The sequence below is a fragment of the Panthera leo genome, chromosome A2 (genome assembly GCF_018350215.1).
Source record: "Panthera leo isolate Ple1 chromosome A2, P.leo_Ple1_pat1.1, whole genome shotgun sequence".
NCBI lineage: Eukaryota > Metazoa > Chordata > Mammalia > Carnivora > Felidae > Panthera > Panthera leo.
The window spans coordinates 80,775,304-80,793,520 of NC_056680.1; the positions used below are offsets into that span (position 1 = coordinate 80,775,304).

At 39.5% G+C, this 18,217-nt stretch overlaps 1 protein-coding gene across 1 annotated transcript in view; it reads left to right on the forward strand.

Annotated features, from left to right (window-relative positions):
* CCDC146 (coiled-coil domain containing 146) overlaps window positions 1–18,217 on the forward strand; it is a 115,295-nt gene that overhangs the window by 83,779 nt on the left and 13,299 nt on the right. Inside the window, exons 6-14 of the mRNA XM_042915992.1 lie at window positions 1,401–1,577; window positions 3,457–3,530; window positions 4,469–4,696; window positions 5,547–5,733; window positions 11,833–11,928; window positions 12,540–12,710; window positions 13,923–14,011; window positions 14,101–14,265; window positions 16,382–16,606. Of these exons, the coding sequence (XP_042771926.1) occupies window positions 1,401–1,577; window positions 3,457–3,530; window positions 4,469–4,696; window positions 5,547–5,733; window positions 11,833–11,928; window positions 12,540–12,710; window positions 13,923–14,011; window positions 14,101–14,265; window positions 16,382–16,606 (1,412 nt within the window). The remainder of the gene's footprint in view (window positions 1–1,400; window positions 1,578–3,456; window positions 3,531–4,468; window positions 4,697–5,546; window positions 5,734–11,832; window positions 11,929–12,539; window positions 12,711–13,922; window positions 14,012–14,100; window positions 14,266–16,381; window positions 16,607–18,217) is intronic.

The following is an 18,217-nucleotide window of genomic DNA, read 5'->3' on the forward strand; positions in this document are numbered from 1 at the left end:
TTTTGAGAGAAAGACAGTAAGAGCCAGAGACAGAGAGAGAAAGGAAGAATCCTAAACAGGCTCCGGGCCCTGAGCTGTCAGCACACAGCCTGATGCAGGGCTCCAACTCACTAACCATGAGATCATGACCTGAGCTGAAGTTGGATGCTTATATGACTGAGCCACCCAGGCTCCTCTGAGCTCTACTTCTTAATGAGAAGAATGACAAATATCTATAGGAACAGGAGGAATTGGGAATCCATTTTTGTGAGATCACATTTTTTGTGATCTATCACACAAAGTAAAGAGAAATGTCACTACATTCTGCACTGTTACCCCCTTCTGAATGGTTATATTTCAGAAGCATGCTGTTGGTGTTTTCATTCCAAGGCAAAAAAACCTGTTTGTCATAGAGTAAAATACTACTTTTTTATATGTGTGTGTATGTGTATGAGTATAGATATGTACATATACATATATAGCATATAAAATATACATTATTATATAAGTACCTACCTACCATTTACCACACAGATTTTATGGGAAAAAGAATTTTGGATTTTAGTTCCAGACCATAGGATCACCAATTTTACCCGCTCTCATCAGCATTGGAGGGTGGAGATATGTAGAAAACCCAGAGCAGGCTAAATGGATCCATTCGCTCAGTCATTAATAATGTGTAGATTTTCTGAGTACAAGGCTTCTCTCCCATAAGTCAAACACTCCCCAAATAATCAGGCAAGGGAACAAAGATGTGTTGAGTCTGGAGTGGAGGGCCTTTGGGGAGAATATGAATGGGTTACAAAGAGGGGGATTAAGGAGCACAAAGGGTTGGGTTTTCCAAATATGAACTCCTCAGTCTTTAATTCTCATGTGGGATTCAGGTGAACCAGAAGCCCAATAGTCAAAGATGGTTTGCATCTGATGTCAAATCACAAAGCTACTAGAAAATGGGCTGGAAATTTTCACTCATGCTTTTTTGGTATGAAATAAAAATTAACTCAGAAAAAGGACACATTGAAAATATAGGACAGAGGGGCACCAGACTAGCTCAGCTGGGAAGAGCAGGTGACTCTTTTTATCTGGGGGTTGTGAGTTTGAGTCCCATGTTGGGTGTAGAGATTAAAATAAAATCTTAAAAAAAATAAATAAAATAAAATACAGGATAGAAAGGAGCCACTAGTAAAAAAAAAAAAAGAGTTTGAATCTGATGTAAAGTGTTTAATACATGAAGTACAACTGTCATGCCTTGATTGAAGATGTCAGAAGTCATTTTTGTATTTAACTTTAGAAGAAGTCATTTGTGAAACTCAAAACAAATATAATCAAAATGGTGAGTAAAATTATTTTTAATTTGATTTTTAGGTAGACAGATACTTGCTCAGGCTCTATATAACCTGATAATTTTCCTGACTTTTAAGGAAATGGAGAAGAAGATGAGAATATTGAGAGAAAGCACTGAAGAATTACGTAAGGAAACAATGCAGAAGAAATTAGAAATCAAAAATTTACGGGAAGATTTGGCATCTAAGCAAAAGCAATTACTGAAGGAGCAGAAGGAACTAGAAGAACTGTTGGAATATCAGGTCAACCTAAAGGTGTGTTACTTACATAAATATTTAAACATTGTTCCTCTGTGGACATAAAAATGCATGGTTATCAAGATTAACTACACAGGTTTGACAAAGAGGGGTAGCATCACACAAACTGAAATATTCAGCATTGTGACTGATCTAATCAAACTAAACCTGGGCCCTGGGAATTCACAAAAAATTTTAAGAGTGTTTGACAGGATCTCTCCAACTTGGAGCCCTGGCCCAGGGAAAAGACCTCACTAAGAATTTTCTTCTACATCAGAATTGGATGTCACAAACACAGTGACTTCTTTGAAGAGCAACCAAATGTCCTAACCTCTTGCATATATTTGTATAACTTTACCCTTATCTGTGTGATTTCACTTTACTTTCTCTTCCCCATGAAAGTGACTAAGACTTTGTTTATGCATTTATGTTTTAGGAAATAATTAAAATTCATTTTATTTTGAAAAATATATAACTCTCAAAACAATTTAAATAACCTAGAATTATTTTACCTTTTTAACAGTTTATTTATTTTTGAGAGAGAGAGCATGCATGAGTGGGGGAGGGGCAGAAAGAGAGGGAAGGAGAGAGAATCCCAAGCAGGCTTGGCGCTGTCAGTGCAAAGCCCAATGTGGGGCTTGATCCCATGAATGGTGAGATCATGACCTGAGTCAAAATCAAGAGTGAGACACTTAACCTACTGAGACACCCAGACACCCCTAGAGTTGGTTTAGAAACAACATCTGAGACTCATTGGCTTTAATGACAATTATGATTCACTTTGACCACTTTTTCCTCGAGGGTCTTAGAGCAGTCAAACACGACGTGCCCAGCTGCTACCTGGAACATAGTACCTCAGCAGAGACAGATTTACGAGGAGCCTAACAAAGCTAAAGCTTCAGGCCCCTCACTTGCATGAACCTCTTCCAAGGCCCTGTACCTATTTAGCATTTATAATTCTTTACTCTTTATCTTAGAGAGGCCCCCTGACAAATCATAAGAGTCTTAGCCTTACAAAATTTGGACCTGCCCCTGGACTGAGCGAGATCCCGGGATAAATTCACTTCACTGCCATGATGTGTTCAACCTCCATGCATGTATTACCCCAGGCACCAAAGTCCAGTGTGATCCTTGGGCAGGAAGGGCTGTTTCATAATGCCTGCCCTGTACATAAGTGGCTTGAGGCTAAAATAGAACCTTCTGTGAATCCACAGGGCATAGTGAAAAGTGGTACTAGCCAAAATTAGCTTTTGATCTCGGCCTTACCACTTCCTAGCTGCGTGACTTTGGGGAAATTATTTAAGCTTTCTTAGCACAAGTCTTAGGGTTCCCTAGAAGCAGAGTTTCTAGTATTCAGACAAATACTCATTGAGGGAGGTCTCTAAGGGGAATCTGATAGGAATGTCAGGAAAGTTGGGGGAAGAAACTAGGCCAAAATGTGTTTTCAGGAAAATACTGGTCTCAACCTGATCCTGTGGGAATCTCTAGACCATGAATTCCACCCAGAGGCAGGGGGGATGGGCCGTGGTATCACCACATCAATTAGTCATTGGTCACAGAGAGCTGCCCCCTTCCCTGCATTCCCTATCCCTTGAGAAGACAGGTCTGCTGAGCCAGTGGCGATCCTATGGAGAGGAAAACAGGCATGAGCCAACCCCCGCAAACCCGGAAAGATGGGTGGACATCCATAGAGGGAACAGACAGTATTCGTTACACTCAGCTACCTCCTCTTTAAACTGGTTACAAACCATGTCTTGTAAGGTCACTGTGAGTATTAAATGAAATAATTAAAGCACCCTAGACAGTAGGGGGAAGATAAGAATTCTACACATTGTACTTCTTTTCTATTTAACTCTGGTCTAAAATTACATAATGTAACATTCCTTTTCTTTACTAGGATGAAGTGGTCCACCATCAAGCTGTTCCTGTACAAATTGGAAAAGAGATAGAAAAAACAACACGCAAAAAAGTGTATGACTTAATATTATGTTTTAAGCCCTGCCAGCCCTAAGTTAGTGTATGCTCACTAAAACGAGAATATTAGCCATTGAACACATCAAATTACTATTACAACCTTTGAAATATCTGCATTTAGCCTTGCCTCAGTTGTGTGTATCAAGTTCATTAAAAGAAAGTAAGGCAGCATATTACTAACATTCATAACATTTATTTATGTCTCTTTCCAATTTATAAATTGAATCTGTATGGAGTGTCCCTACAGATGTTAACAGAGCTGTGCAAAAGATAAATTATTGGAATTTTAATGTGTAGAATTTTATGGTGTGTCAGCCAGCCAGAAGCCTAAAGCCCAGATGACAGTAACTCTACTTTGTCATCTAATCACCTGGGGAACACCCCCAAACATTCAGAGCAATTTTGGAGGCAGAAATCATGGAGGAAGTTCTTAAGGTTTAGAGGAGCTCAAAAAAATAAAGATAAATGAAGAAACAAAAATTCTGGAGAAACCATTTGATTGCTCTGGTAAGGAGAAAGAAGAAAGCAGGCATTAGTAACAGTTCTAAAAGCCACCTTGTCACGACCACCAAAGTTGAGAGATTCAGGTCAGTTCAAGAAGGCTGGTCAGGGAGAGGGTAGATCCCAGAAGGTGGTGCAGTGGGGAGCCAAGGAGGAAGTGAGGAGGCTGGACAAATCACTGCCCTCACTGGCACTCAGTGGAGACACCCCTAAGTCCCGCTCATCTGTGATCTTCACCCCACTTCTGAGTTCACCACTAGCTCTTCTATCGCCTCTTCAGGTAGTAAAAATAGGCAGAGACAGCATGAGCTCAAAATAAGGCAAACGTGTGTGTGTGTGTGTATGTGTGTGTGTGTGTGTGTGTGTGTGTGTGTGTGTGTATACACACATATGCATGTATGTATGTAACTGTATCTGTATGTATGTTTCCACAGAGAAATGGAAAAGAAAAAGATTGTCTTAGAATATGAACTCGAAGAGCTAAATGACTTCCTAAAGAAAGTTGAAACCAAAATTAATTCCATAATGGAAGAGAAGGAGGATGTAATAAAGGAAGTTGAAGGCAAACGAGCCTTACTTGAAATAAAAGAACGAGAATATAACCAATTGGTCAAGCTGTTGGAATTGACCAGAGAGAATGAAGCAACTTCACTGACTGAAAGGTTACATTTATGTGTGTCTGTCATCTAAACTTGTCTTCAGTTTCTACTTAAGGATTCAAAACATAATCTCAAACACATTTATGTTGATTCAATAAATAGTTTATAGAATTTTGAATAGATTTTTACCTTTATTAAAAAATAAAGTATTTCCCAGTATTTTTCCCCATTGTTTACTCATCATTTTCCTCAATTTCTTGTGACCAAATCTCAAGGACACAATGTTTATATTATTGTAAGTTTTTGAAATGTGCCTCTGAAAAGTATATCACTGGAGTATGCTATAGTTGTGGGATCTTTCCTACATATGAACGGTATTCCTCAGGTAATCATGACTTTTTCCTAATGGGAATAATTTTGTGGTCCACGCAATTCCTTGGGAAGGTGTTAATTCCTATTTGTAAATAAAATTTTAGGGAAACTGGGAACCTCTGTCTCTGCTGAGCTGCTATTTTTAAAAATATTTTTATGTTTATTTATTTTTGAGAGAGAGTGAGCGGGGCAGGGGCAGAGAGAGAGGGAGACAGAATCCGAAGCAGGCTCCAGTCTCTGAGCTGTCGGCACAGAGCCCAAAGCTGTCGGGGCTCGAACTCCCGAACCATGAGATCATGACCTGAGTTGAAGTCAGACGCTTAGTGGGATGCCACCCGGGTTCCCTCCATTTGGGTTTTTTCTAATTAGCCTGGGACTCTAAATGATACCAACTTACAAATAAAGTGGCTTTTAGCATGATTTAACATTGGTTTCTCATACGAGGATAGTTCTGTATGAATATGCTGAGCATGCTGTCTTGAGAAGCATGAAGGGCAGTTGATGACAAATCACTTTCATTTTCTCTCTTTTCCTGGAACAGAGGAATCTTGGATCTCAATTTACGAAACTGTCTCATTGACAAGCAGAACTACCATGATGAACTTTCTCGTAAGCAAAGAGAAAAAGAACGAGATTTTCGAAATTTAAGAAAGATGGAGCTACTCTTGAAAGTGTCCTGCGATGCACTCACTCAAACTCAAGCGCTACATCAAAGGCTTCTATTAGAGGTGGGTGCTGTGCACCACTTTTTGATTTTTCAAGATCCGTGCCATCTTTGTGAAGTAAAGATATCTTAAAAAGTTGTTTTTGCTACCAGTAAAGAAATGGAAAACAGAGAATGCTAATTTTAAACTGCATCAGATCTATCATAGAGGCTCTGTCTTAACATTTTTCGATCTCTTTTTGCTAACCCAAGGTTAGAGACGTGTCTTACTTGAATCAGGCATCAGCTTGGCCAGGGGAAGCAGTGAGGCCATCCAGGTCTGGAAGAGCTCAAGGCTTCACTACAGAGTAGGACCAAGTGGACCACTGTCTTTACCAGTTGAAAGAGTCAGATCCAGCGTGGTGTCACTGCAGACTGCAATAGTCAGGGACTAGATCAAAGTTTGTCAGTCAGCCTGCACCTCCAACTAGCCGTACTCCAGTCAGAGGATGCTCAGGATAGCTGGTATCTTCTATCTCTGTGCTCCCAAGTGAGGGTTTTTGGTCTTGGTGCCTCTGCACTCTCCTCCATCAGCAGCCTCTACTAATTGAACAAGCACTTCTGAAAGGCAGTAGGTCCTTGAGCAGGATGCATCCTTTGGTGGAAAAGAGAGCAGTCTCTGAGGTGAAGGAGCCGGGTGTATAAAAACCATACCCATTCTTTTCAGTATTGTCATGCTCTGTGACCATAAGGAGGTTCATGACCTCAGAAATTTAAACAGGAGTTTCCAACTCTGCTAGACACTACTGATCCTAAGCTATACCTAATTCTCCTCTCCTTCTGGGCATGTGGGAAGTGTATACTTCCCTGCAGTCGAACAGAGTCACATGACTAGTTCTGGCCAATAGATTGTGGATGGAAGGGACACATGTCACTTCCAGCCCGGAATATCTGATTGCCCGTGTGAGACCCTCTAGCTTTTTTCCTCTCCTACAGCAGTTGTGGAAGTACATGATGATACATAGGTGCTGTAAAATGGAAGCAGTCCAAAGGCTCAGCCAATAGTGGTCTTGGACTCAGGTGCCTGGGTGGCTCAGTCAGTTAAGCGTCCGACTTTAGCTCAGGTCATGATCTTGCAGTTCGTGGGTTTGAGCCCCACGTTGGGCTCTGTGCTGGCAGCTCGGAGCCTGGAGCCTCCTTTGGGTTCTGTGACTCTCTCTCTCTCTGCCCCTTCCCTGCTCATGCTCTGTCTCTCTCTCAAAAATAAACATTAAATTTTTTTTTTTAATTGTGGTCTTGAACAATCATCTTGACTGTCCATAGGCTTTGTCAGAGCAAAAAATAAGACTTCATGGTTTGGAGCCATGATAGTTGGGGGTTGTTTATTTCTGTAGCATAACCTAACTTATTCTGACTGAAACGCTAATCTTTAGCAAGGTGTGGACAAAACTGGTTAGGGTTAGGAGTGTTACAAATGGCATTCACAAACCTTTTTTTTTTTCCCCCTATCTCAGTGGGGCAAAATATGCTTTTTACACTTTTGCAAAACAAAGAGAACAGTTATTTATGTTTCTCATACTTTTTTTTTAAATTGTTTATTTTTTTTGTTTCTCATATACTTCTAATATTTTTATTACAGTTCTAGCAAGTAGATTAATTCTTTTTATCACTGTGAAATCTCTTTAGAAATGCTTTTTGCCTTTGATATTAGGACATTATAAGTTATACTAGCTTTTTTTGGTTAGCTTTTGCCTGTTATTTCCTTTTCCATCCATTTACTCCTACTCTTTCTGTGTCCTTACTTAGATGTGTCCTTTATATGCAGCACATACTTTTTAATATCTGGTCTGAAAATTTTTACCTTTTAGTTCTTGTATTCAGTCCAAAAACATTTCATGTAAGTATGGATCTACTTGGGCTTTTGCCCACCATATTACTATTGCTTTCTCTTTGTCCCATTTCTTTTATGTTCCATTTTCCCTCCTATATATCTTTCTTTTGGATGAATCAAAAAAAAAAAAATGAGCTGTTCTACTTCTACTTTCAATTGTCCTATTTCCCCCATTTTAGATATGCTTTAGTTAGTTCTGCATTCTCTTCCCACCCATTAGCCTAAAGATTACAACATTCATCCTTGATTTTAATTAGAGTCCATATAAAGTAATAATTTGCTACTTTCCAGACAGTGCTAGGTAGAAGCTTTGAAGACTTTAACTCTGTTTGCCTTTGCAACTCTTACACCTTCAAACATATTTTTTTAATCCAACTTTTCAAGTTATTCTTGTTAGGAGCATTGGTCTGCTACAAGCTATTCCATCTTAGCCCAGGTCCTAGCACATTATGACGGCTAAGTTGGAACTTTGGGCAAACACAGACCCTGTGCTATCTCCTTATATTTAAGAGTAAGGCACAATAAAGCTAGTTGGGAGCTATTTCTGATGATAAGGCTTGCCACTACAGGTTAATCTGGCTGGACACAAATATATATAAGGAATGGCCTTGACCAAATGGGAGATTGCAATAGAATGCTCATACATTGTTCAGATTTTAATAAATAAAAGCTTTTTATAGTAGGACACCTCTAGCTATTAAATTCACAAAATAGCACCCACTGAATATAAAATGAACAGAAATGAACACGTATTTTAAAATCCTCTTGGGGCGCCTGGGTGGCTCAGTAGGTTAAGTGTCCGACTTTGGCTCGGTACACAATCTCATGGTCCATGAGTTCGAGCCCCACGTTGGGCTCTGTGCTGACAGCTCAGAGCCTGGAGCATGCTTTGGATTCTGTGTCTTCCTCTCTCTCTCTGCCCCTCTGTTGCTCTCACTTGGTCTCTCTCTCTTTCTCTCTTAAAAATAAATAAACATTAAAAAATAAAATAAAATCTTCTTCCTTCGTTGGTTTTGAGAAAAATCTGGTTTTGCCCTAGTGCAGTTTGTTTCCATGAGAGACTATGTTCCTCTTTGACCTCATGACTTATAATTAGCCTGGCCACAGTCCTACGCTGGCTGGCAGCACTTGAAAATAGTCACTCCCAGACTGAGTGAACATTTCAGCCTTGCACACAGTCCAAAAAGGAAGGAGATAAAAGGTAAGTATGAAGAGTTCCCACTACTCTTCAGACTTCATTTTCCCCCTAGAGAGAGTTGTTTGATTCTCCTATTGCTTTTGACTGTAGAGACTCCAGAAAGTCAAGCCACAAACCTCGTGAAAGTTTGAAATATTTTAGGAAAATATCAAAGCTTTAAAGAAACTGAGGTTCTTTTGATATCAAATAATTGGGATGTTTACTGCAACAGAATCATGTCTAACTTCTTAACTTTTATGAAGGTTACTGATGTTTGTTCATGCACTGAAAATGTCTGGAAGAACAGACACTAAACTATTAACCATGACTTGTGGGGAGTAGTATTTGAAGGAAAGGTAGGGAGCAGGTGTTTAATTTCTTACTTTAAACACTTTGTTTTGTTTGGTTACAATGAACACATTTTTTTTTCTAAGTGTGAAATGTTACTCTATAAAAACCCAAACATAGAACTAAAATAAATAAGCTTACAAAACCTGCTGATATATGCAATCTGAGGCTCAAATGTAGTGGTAAATATCTCAAGTCACCCCAGTATTAGTACATAACTAGAATATAGCTAGAATCAATTTGGCTGCCAGAAGTAACAGAAACTCAATTATAGTGACTTAACTAAATAAGGGACTGTTTTATTCACATAATAAAAAGTCCAGAGGTAGGCCCAAGATCCTCTTAGCTCTTTTTTCTGTCACCCTTAATGTGTATATTTTGTTTTGAAGGTCAAAAGACAGCCATTCCACCTTTAGGCATAAGATCAAACAAACATGGGGAAGGGCAAAGAATAAAAGGCATATGGCAGCTCACTTGGTTGAGGTGGTGTTTTTAGCAGGAAAACAATCACTGTCCCAGGGGTCCCATCCAGCAGACTTCCATTTACATTTCACTGACATATCCTGGTCACCCCCAGCTACAAAAGAGTCTAAGGAATCCAGGATACATTGCAGCTATGAACAAAACTGGGGTTTTATTAGTAAGGTCAAAGAAGAGGGTGGATATTGGCTAAGCTACCAATGGCCCACCTTGATACTTCTCCCACAAACCAAGCATCCTTAATTCCTGTCTCAAACTTGAGGGTTAGGTTTATGGAGACTTAAGAAAAGTATCAGAGAAGCAGCTAGCCAGAATCCAAAAATAAATACAATTCATTGCAGTATTGTTTGTAATTCAAAACACTCAGACATTTGTAACCTAAATGTCTGAGACCTGAAACCAGGAAAGTTCATTAGGGGCTTTAATTGACAAGAGAAGCTAGTGAGTGTGCCCTCATCATATCTTCTGAAAAGACCTTGTAAGGTTTCTTCATCCCAGCTAGCATTCATACACAGATTTGTCTACACTTGGGAGCCAAGCATTTGGAGTAGCCTGCTTCTGGGCACCTGTGGCAGAGAAGTACACAGGAACTGGGACACTTGCTGGCCTTCCTCTGAAAGAAAGAACTCTACTTTCCAGAAGGAGAAATCAAACTCTTTCCATCTGACTTCTTAACTCGTCCATAAAATCTTCCCTGATTATTCAAGTCTACTTTGAGCTGTCCCTTTCCTGACCTGATATAGCATTTACCTGCTCCTCAAAATCACAAATTCTGTGTATTGTTATATGGATTTCACAAGACCATGTCTCGTCTTTCTAATCCAGGGTGTGCTCCTCAGTAGCTAGCTCTCCATGGTAAGATGGAAGCAGGAATCTTGGGCATTGGGGGGGTACAGAAGGTGCTACTGAAGATACACAAGTTCATGGATTTGGGGACATCCAAAGACTTAGTTATTTTAAGAGAGCAACACAAATCTCAGAAAGACACTGTTAAATCACTAAACAGCATGATCTTTCCCTCTTGGTACAGATTTTAGCCAATATTCCACCTTAGTTCCTAGAAGTGTGAGCTGTTACATAGGAAATAAACTATCAAGTTGGAGTCATGTGCTTTTGGTATAAAAGTCTGACTCTAAACCTGCTCTAACTCAAGTATGCTGTCAGCACCCGAAGATAACCCTTCCTGTCTTTGGATGGTGTTTCCCCAGAAGCTGTTGTGTGTCCCCCTCCTCCTCTCTGCTTTCTTCTCCATCATAAAGAATCTGACAATATCATTCCTAAAAGGCAGCAAAAACTGATAGAATGAAATGTTACTTTCTCCTGAAATTCCTTAGCAGAGGACAAAAGCACAAGCCAATACAATAGAAATGTAATGGTGGAATTTCAGGTATCAACAAAAAAAATGTAAGAGGCTTTTCTTTTGGGTAAGAACTTTTTTCCAGCTACTCATCAAATTACTACATATTGAGTAGCCAAGTATTCTTACTAGATTAATAAATGGTTCCTATTTTCTTTTAGGTTTATTTATTTAGAGAGAGAGTGCATGTGCACGAGCAGGGGAGGAACAGAAAGAGAGGGAGAGAGAAAATCCCAAGCAGGCTCCACACTGTCAGCACAGAGCCTAACATGGGGCTCGATCCCACAAACCACAAGATTGGGACCTGAGCTAAAATCAAAAGTCGTACACTTAACCGACTGAGACACCCAGGTGCCCCTAAATGGCTCCAATTTTTTTAATCTATAAGATTTCATAAATATTTATATTTTATAAGTATGATAAATATCACTTGAACATGCCTGTTTCCAAAGTGCTGAGTTATGAGTTAGTGAAGCAGTAAAATACAGTGTTAGATTCATGGACTCTGAGTCTATCCTCCTGGGTTTGCACCTGTATCACTGAGGCAAGTTGCTTAAATGTCTTTGTTCCTCCTTCTCTTCATCTGTACAATTAGAGAGAATAATATTATCTACCTCATAGGGTTTATTGTGAGGATTAAATATGACCATACACATAAGCACTTAGAACCTCTCCTGACACATTATCAATGCTCTATAATTGTTAGCAGCTATTATTAGCAAGATTTATTTCCAAATGAAGGAGAAATATTTGCAATTTGTGAATTATAGATTTTTGGCAGGTTTTCATATTTTAGTTTACCATGACTTCATAAAGAATATTCAGCATAATAATTTGCCCACCATTTGCAAAAGGTACACAGTGGAGTTGACTACATGACATTGAAGATTTCTTTCTTGTGTAAATAGTGGTTTTACATTTTTATTTCCAGATGGAAGCTATCCCTAAAGATGATTCTACATTATCTGAGAGAAGGAGAGAACTCCACAAGGAAGTTGAAGTGGCTAAGAGGAATTTGGCTCAACAGGTCAATATCGACTCTTATCTAAGCTTCTATCTAAGGGTGATTAATACGAAGTTGTGGTGTTTTTAACTGTGCTCCACAAAACTTCATCAATAGGAGAGTCATCAAATATAGTATGATCCTATTTAATGTGGGTCTGTTTCTTCATCTCAGGGTCTACTTGAACCCCACGTTAAATAGGAGAAAAAGGATGTGTTTGAACAAACAAAATTATACAAATGCATGAGATTTTAAAATAAAAGGGCTACTGATTATATAATCGGATTAAAAATAAGCAATAAATGTTTTATTTCACCAATGTCTAATTTTAAATTTTCAAATTTTGTTTATTCAAGCTACTGTTAAAGTATTTTAAAACATGATTTTATGTCTCTTCTTTTTCTTCAAGTTACTTGAAAACAAAGTCTGGTTAAGAAAAACTTCTATCACATTAAAATGCTAATACTTGCGCATTCTTTCCTAAGATAAAATACTTGGAGCTAAAGCAGTCGAGTTACTTTGTTTTATGTTCTAGCAAACTAACTTCTACATAGGAAATTTAAAAAATGTTAAGATACTGGCCCTAGTGTGTTTCTTCAAACAAATCAGTTATAATATATGGTGTTTTTCAAAAGAAAATCCTATCAGAAGCTGAGTCCAAGTTAGTGGAACAGCAACTTGCAGAAGAAAACAAGCTTTTAAAGGAGCAGGAAAACATGCGAGAACTTGCCTTCAACCTTGTCCGTATGACTCAAATCAAAATTGATGAGAAGGAGCAAAAATCCAAGGATTTCCTGAAAGCTCAGGTAATTGCATTTTTGTAACCATCCATTAATTACTATACAAGTTCAGGATAACCTCAATTTCACATACTGTTCATTAGAAAGCTGTAATTGTCTCCTTGAGTTTGACTATACAGTTTCCCCAAACAAGACTCAATCACGTACTGAAAAATAGTTTCAGGATTTAATAAGCAGTAGTCAGCAATCTAGAGGAAAAATGAACTGCGTCAGTGGCAATGTGCAGAGGATTCGAGCACATGACGATTTCAGTAAGAAAAAGGTGGGTGCCTCCCGGGGACAGGCCTGACATAGTGGGCAGATCTCTGTGATTCCCCACCATCTCACATGGTGAGATGTGTCCAAGAACAAGTCAACAGCGGTAGCATTAAACTGCTCCCCACCCCCCCACCCGTGCCTCCCAGGTTCACCAAGCCAGCGTTGTTTAAACCAATGCGAGAACTCCCTTAGTTACTACTCCACCCCACGACTTTCCTGGGCTCCCAACAAACTAGCAGAGCTGACCCAGTGCAACATCGCCAACAAAAGAGCAATGAAACCAATGACAAAAACAACTCTCCTGTCATGCTAGCTAACACTCTAACATGACAATCATTGTATTCCACAAAGGGATTATGTTCACAGGTTCCCTGTTAAAAACGAATATGATATGACACATTACAAAAAGAGAATACCTGAATTTACCCTGTGACCCAGATGTTGGCTGTTTCTGAGGGCAACCTTCATTCTGAGCAAGCATTGACACGGGATGGCATTCTCCTCGGAAAAGCGCCTGAAAATCATGGCTTCTGTTTCTCACAAAATACCACAGGGGGTTCCATTTCTAACATGTGTCAAAACTGACTACAAATCATCTTCCTTCAACTATCTTTCACAAACTCTTCACTTACCAGCCCGGCTGTGATGTCCATACTCACTCCTGCGCTCTCTTAAAAGCTTCCCAAACTTTTCCTCAAAGACAACTCATATAGGCTTTTTTCTTGCTCTATTCTCTCCTTCTTTCTTGTCCTTAATTAATTCAGTTCAGCTGGCCAGGCAATTTTCAGATCTCTCCCTTACAGTTCCCCTACCCCCACCCCAAACTGCACAACCCAGCTGGCTAAGATAGAATTCTCCTTAATGGCCAGGAATGAGATCAGGTGCAGCTGGGAGTATTCATGTTAGTGGTGCTGAGCTTTTTTTTTTTTCTTAATTTCACACATAATTTTCGTATTTCAGCAAAAATATAGCAATATTGTTAAGGAGATCAAAGCAAAGGATCTTGAAATCAGGATACACAAGAAGAAAAAACGTGAAATTCATCGGAGGTAAAAGAATTACATGACGATTTATCTTGTTAGATGGGCAAAAAATGAATTTTATTTCATGAGTTTCAAAAACACTTGTGTTTCCACAGACTCAGAGAGTTTGCTAAACTGTATGACACTGTTCGAAATGAGAGAAACAAATTTGTTAACTTACTTCACAAAGCTCACCAGAAAGTAAATGAAATAAAAGAAAGGCATAAAATGTCATTAAATGAACTGGAAATTTTAAGAAATAGTGCAGTTACTCAAGAAAGGTAAGTGTAATAATAACTATTGTCTTTTCAAAAGTTTCTCTTCTGATTCATTGAACTCTAAAATACCCTGTGGATAATAAAGTAGATAATAAAGTAGAATAAAGTAAAAAGTAGAAGATAATAGTCTTACAAAGCTGTAAGAGCCCTTGCTCAAAGATGCTTTACAGATGACAGTCTAAGCATCTGAATGTGATTCGTTATGCTTCTACTGTCTGATAGCCATATTTTTAAGTGAATAAAACACTATGTTTACACTATTTATTTTCATTTACCAAATTAGAAAGAAAAACACAAATTTGATCATTTGCATTCAAATTTGGAAGACAATCAAATGTTCATCAACCAGCATTCCCTGGTTATAGATTTGAAGCATCTAATGTGCTTGGAGAAGGCAGTATAGTGGAGTGATTAAGACAGATAGCTTTCTCCATAATTTGGCTTTTGCAGCAACGTGGATGGAACTGGAGAGTGTTATGCTAAGTGAAGTAAGTCATACAGAGAAAGACAGATACCATATTTTTTCACTCTTACATGGATCCTGAGAAACTTAACAGAAGACTGTGGGGGAGGGGAAGGAAAAAAAAAAAGGCTAGAGAGGGAGGGAGCCAAACCATAAGAGACTCTTAAAAACTGAGAATAAACTGAGGGTTGATGGGGGGGTGGGTGATGGGTACTGAGGAGGGCACCTGTTGGAATGAGCACTGGGTGTTGTATGGAAACCAATTTGACAATAAATTTCATATTAAAAAATAAAAAAGACAGCTTTCTAGACTCAACAGAGCATTAAATGAATTCCTTTAGTCTTTTGATTTGGCAAAGTGGGGCAGCAGAGGCTTGGGGCACAAAAGAAAAGGTGTCCTAATCCAAGGTGGGAGGGAGGAACTATAGAAACTCCTGAAGAGTATCATATAATGAATATCATTATTACTACAGTAATAATAATTATAGTAGTAAACATTATTACTACCAGAGTAGTTCCCCCTTATCCTTGAAGGATACATTCCAAACCCCCAGTGGAGGTCTGAAACTACAGATAGTACTGAACCCTATATATTTTGTGTTTTTTTCCTATATTTACATGCCTTTGATAAAGTTTAACTTATAAATTAGGCACAGTAAGAGATGAGTATAATTACTAATAAAATAGAACAATTGTAGCAATATACAGTTGACCCTTGAACAACACAGGTTGGGGCGGGGGGCACCCCCTGCACAGTTGAAAATCTGCATATAACTCCCCCCCCCCCAAACTTAACTACTAAGAGCCTACTGTTGACTGGACACCTTACCAGTAACATTTGATTAACAAATATTATGTATGGTACATGTATTATATACCGTATTCTTACAATAAGGTAAGCTGGAGAAAAGAAAATGTTAAGAAAATCATAAAAAAAGGGGCACCTGGGTGGCTCAGTCGGTTAAGCGTCTGACTTCGGCTCAGGTCATGATTTGGGGGAGAGGGTGTTTCCAGCCCCCTTCAGGCCCTGTGCTGACAGCTCGAGCCTGGAGCCTGCTTCGGATTCTGCGTCTCCTTCTCTCTCTGCCCTCCCCCACTCATGCTCTCTGTCTCTCAAAAAGAAACGTTAAAAAAAAAAATTGTTTTTTAAATAATAAAAAAGAGAAAATACATTTACAGTATTGTACTGTATTTATTTATTTTTTTAAATCACATATAAGTGGACCCATGCAGTTCAAACCTGTTTTGTTCAAGCGTCGGCTGTACTGTAATCAATTATGTAAATGTGGTCTCTCTCCCTCTGCCTCAAAATATGTTATTGTACTGTACTCACCCTTCTCGTGAGGACGTGAGGTGACAAAACGCCTGTCTGATGACGTGACGCGAGGCGAATGACGCAGACGTTGCGACGTAGCGTTAGGCCGCTATTGACCTTCTGAAGAGTCAGAAGGAGGATCATTTACTTCCGGACCACGGATGACCGCGGGTAAATGAAGCTGCAGAAAGCCAGACGGTGGATGGGGGGACTACGGTACCACTATTGTCGTTTCAATGGACATACTGAAAGCAAGAGCTATGTTGCTAGTTTCAGAAGTCTTCATTGTTTTTAAAGTAAAGAAAATTATGATCTCACCCATTTTCCCATTGTTTTTAAAGAAAGTTACAAAATTCCATGCTGAAACTTGCCAACAATGTTACCATCAGAGAAAGCATGCAAAATGACGTGTGCAAAATCGTAGCAAAACTTCAGGCAATGAAGGAGAAGAAGGAAGTCCAGTTAAATAACATCGACAGACTTGCCAACATGATCACAGTGATTGAAGAGGAGATGGTGCAACTTCGCAAGAGATACGAAAAAGCCGTTCAGCATCGAAATGAAAGGTAAAAACTAGCAACCTAGTGTGAAAAACGAAACACCCAGAGATCCTACTTAGAAATGTTGCCCCTTTTGGGGGCACCTGGGTGGTTCAGTCGGTTGACTGGCTTGAGCTTGGGTCATGATTTCACGGTTCTGGTTTGTGAGTTCGAGCCCCACACAGGGCTTGCGGCTGTCAGCACTGAGCCCACTACAGACCCTCTGTCCCTACTCCCTCTACCCCTTCCCCACTTGCGCTCTCTCTCTCAAAAATAAAAACAAACATTAAAAAATGCTTAAAAAAAACAAATATTGCCCCTTTTTCTATCTGGATTTGACAGTGGGTAGTGAGGGGCATGTGACATTCAGGTTTCATTAGCCTTTTGTGGGGGCAGGGTAGGGGGTCAGCTGTGTGTTTTGCCTGAAAATAAGAAACTCTGTTCTTGTAAGTGAGACAGGCAAGACTAGGGTTTGAGAAGTTGCCCGCTTAAAGATCAAAGTTCTTTCCCAGGCTACCATTCAGGATACCATCAAGTTATTTCAGTATAATTGACATAAGTAAGTCTTTGGATCTCGTATCCACTTTTGTGACAGGCTTGGTCTTAGTAGGAAATTTATTAAGCCATTTTCCCAGCTCATTTTCTCAGCAAGTAAGATGTTTCAGAACAGCATTATTTCTTCCAGACTACAATTATGTCATTAATCAATTGCTACTGTAACTGTGCTTGTGCTAGAGAAATGTGGTATGTGAGATTGTAGAGCCCTGTAGTAATTACATCTGGTATCAGATCTTCTGTTCATTGTGGCTTGATTGTGGGCTGCTCCATGTGAAGTTATGTGCTAAGTGCTGGACCCTGAAAGTACAAACAGGTGGTATGGCATTGCTCCTGGCTTCTTGTGTCAAGAAAAGTAAGAGGATCCTGAGGAGCCAATGAATGGCAAATGAGACAAAACAAAGAGCTAAGATTAAGCAAATACAACGATGTGTATACATGTTTTAAGGGAGGGGAGAGAGAGATAAAGGCAATTAAAGATGAACTCTGGGATAATGGATATACAGAGTGTGGGAAGAACTTCAGGGTGTGAAGAACACTACTTTTTCAAACAGCTGGCAGGTGTTTTCTCTGGGAAAAAAGAAAGAAAAAAAAAGTCCTCTTATTTGGCTCCTGGCACAAAACAAGTAGTTAAGCAGTGTGTTCCCAGGCCCTGATCAGACCTGTAGGGCTGGAATTAGAAAATTCTTACTTTGTTTCTTTCCCACATTCTCCTCACATGGAGGGGTCTTTCCCCTGGCATGATTACAAAGGACAGGACTTTGCCTATTTATGGGGCAATTTGCATCAGAAATATTCAACTTTCAAAGAACCTAATAGGCCTGGCAAGTTACACAGAATTGCTGCAGAAACACATTCGCTGGCCCCCTGCCTGGGTACTTCTGGCCCAGAGCTCAGTTGGCAAGTCTGGCCCAAGAAAAGGGTCTGCAGAAAATCAGATTATGAGATTACTTTGTTCATGCATGGGGAATGACATTTTTTTCCCACCCCAGGAAAACCTTTGGGATTTGCAGAGATACCGTGACCAGCCAACTGCTCGGTTAGCTCAGAGTCAAGATGCTAAACAGTCCTCCCTTTCCCATC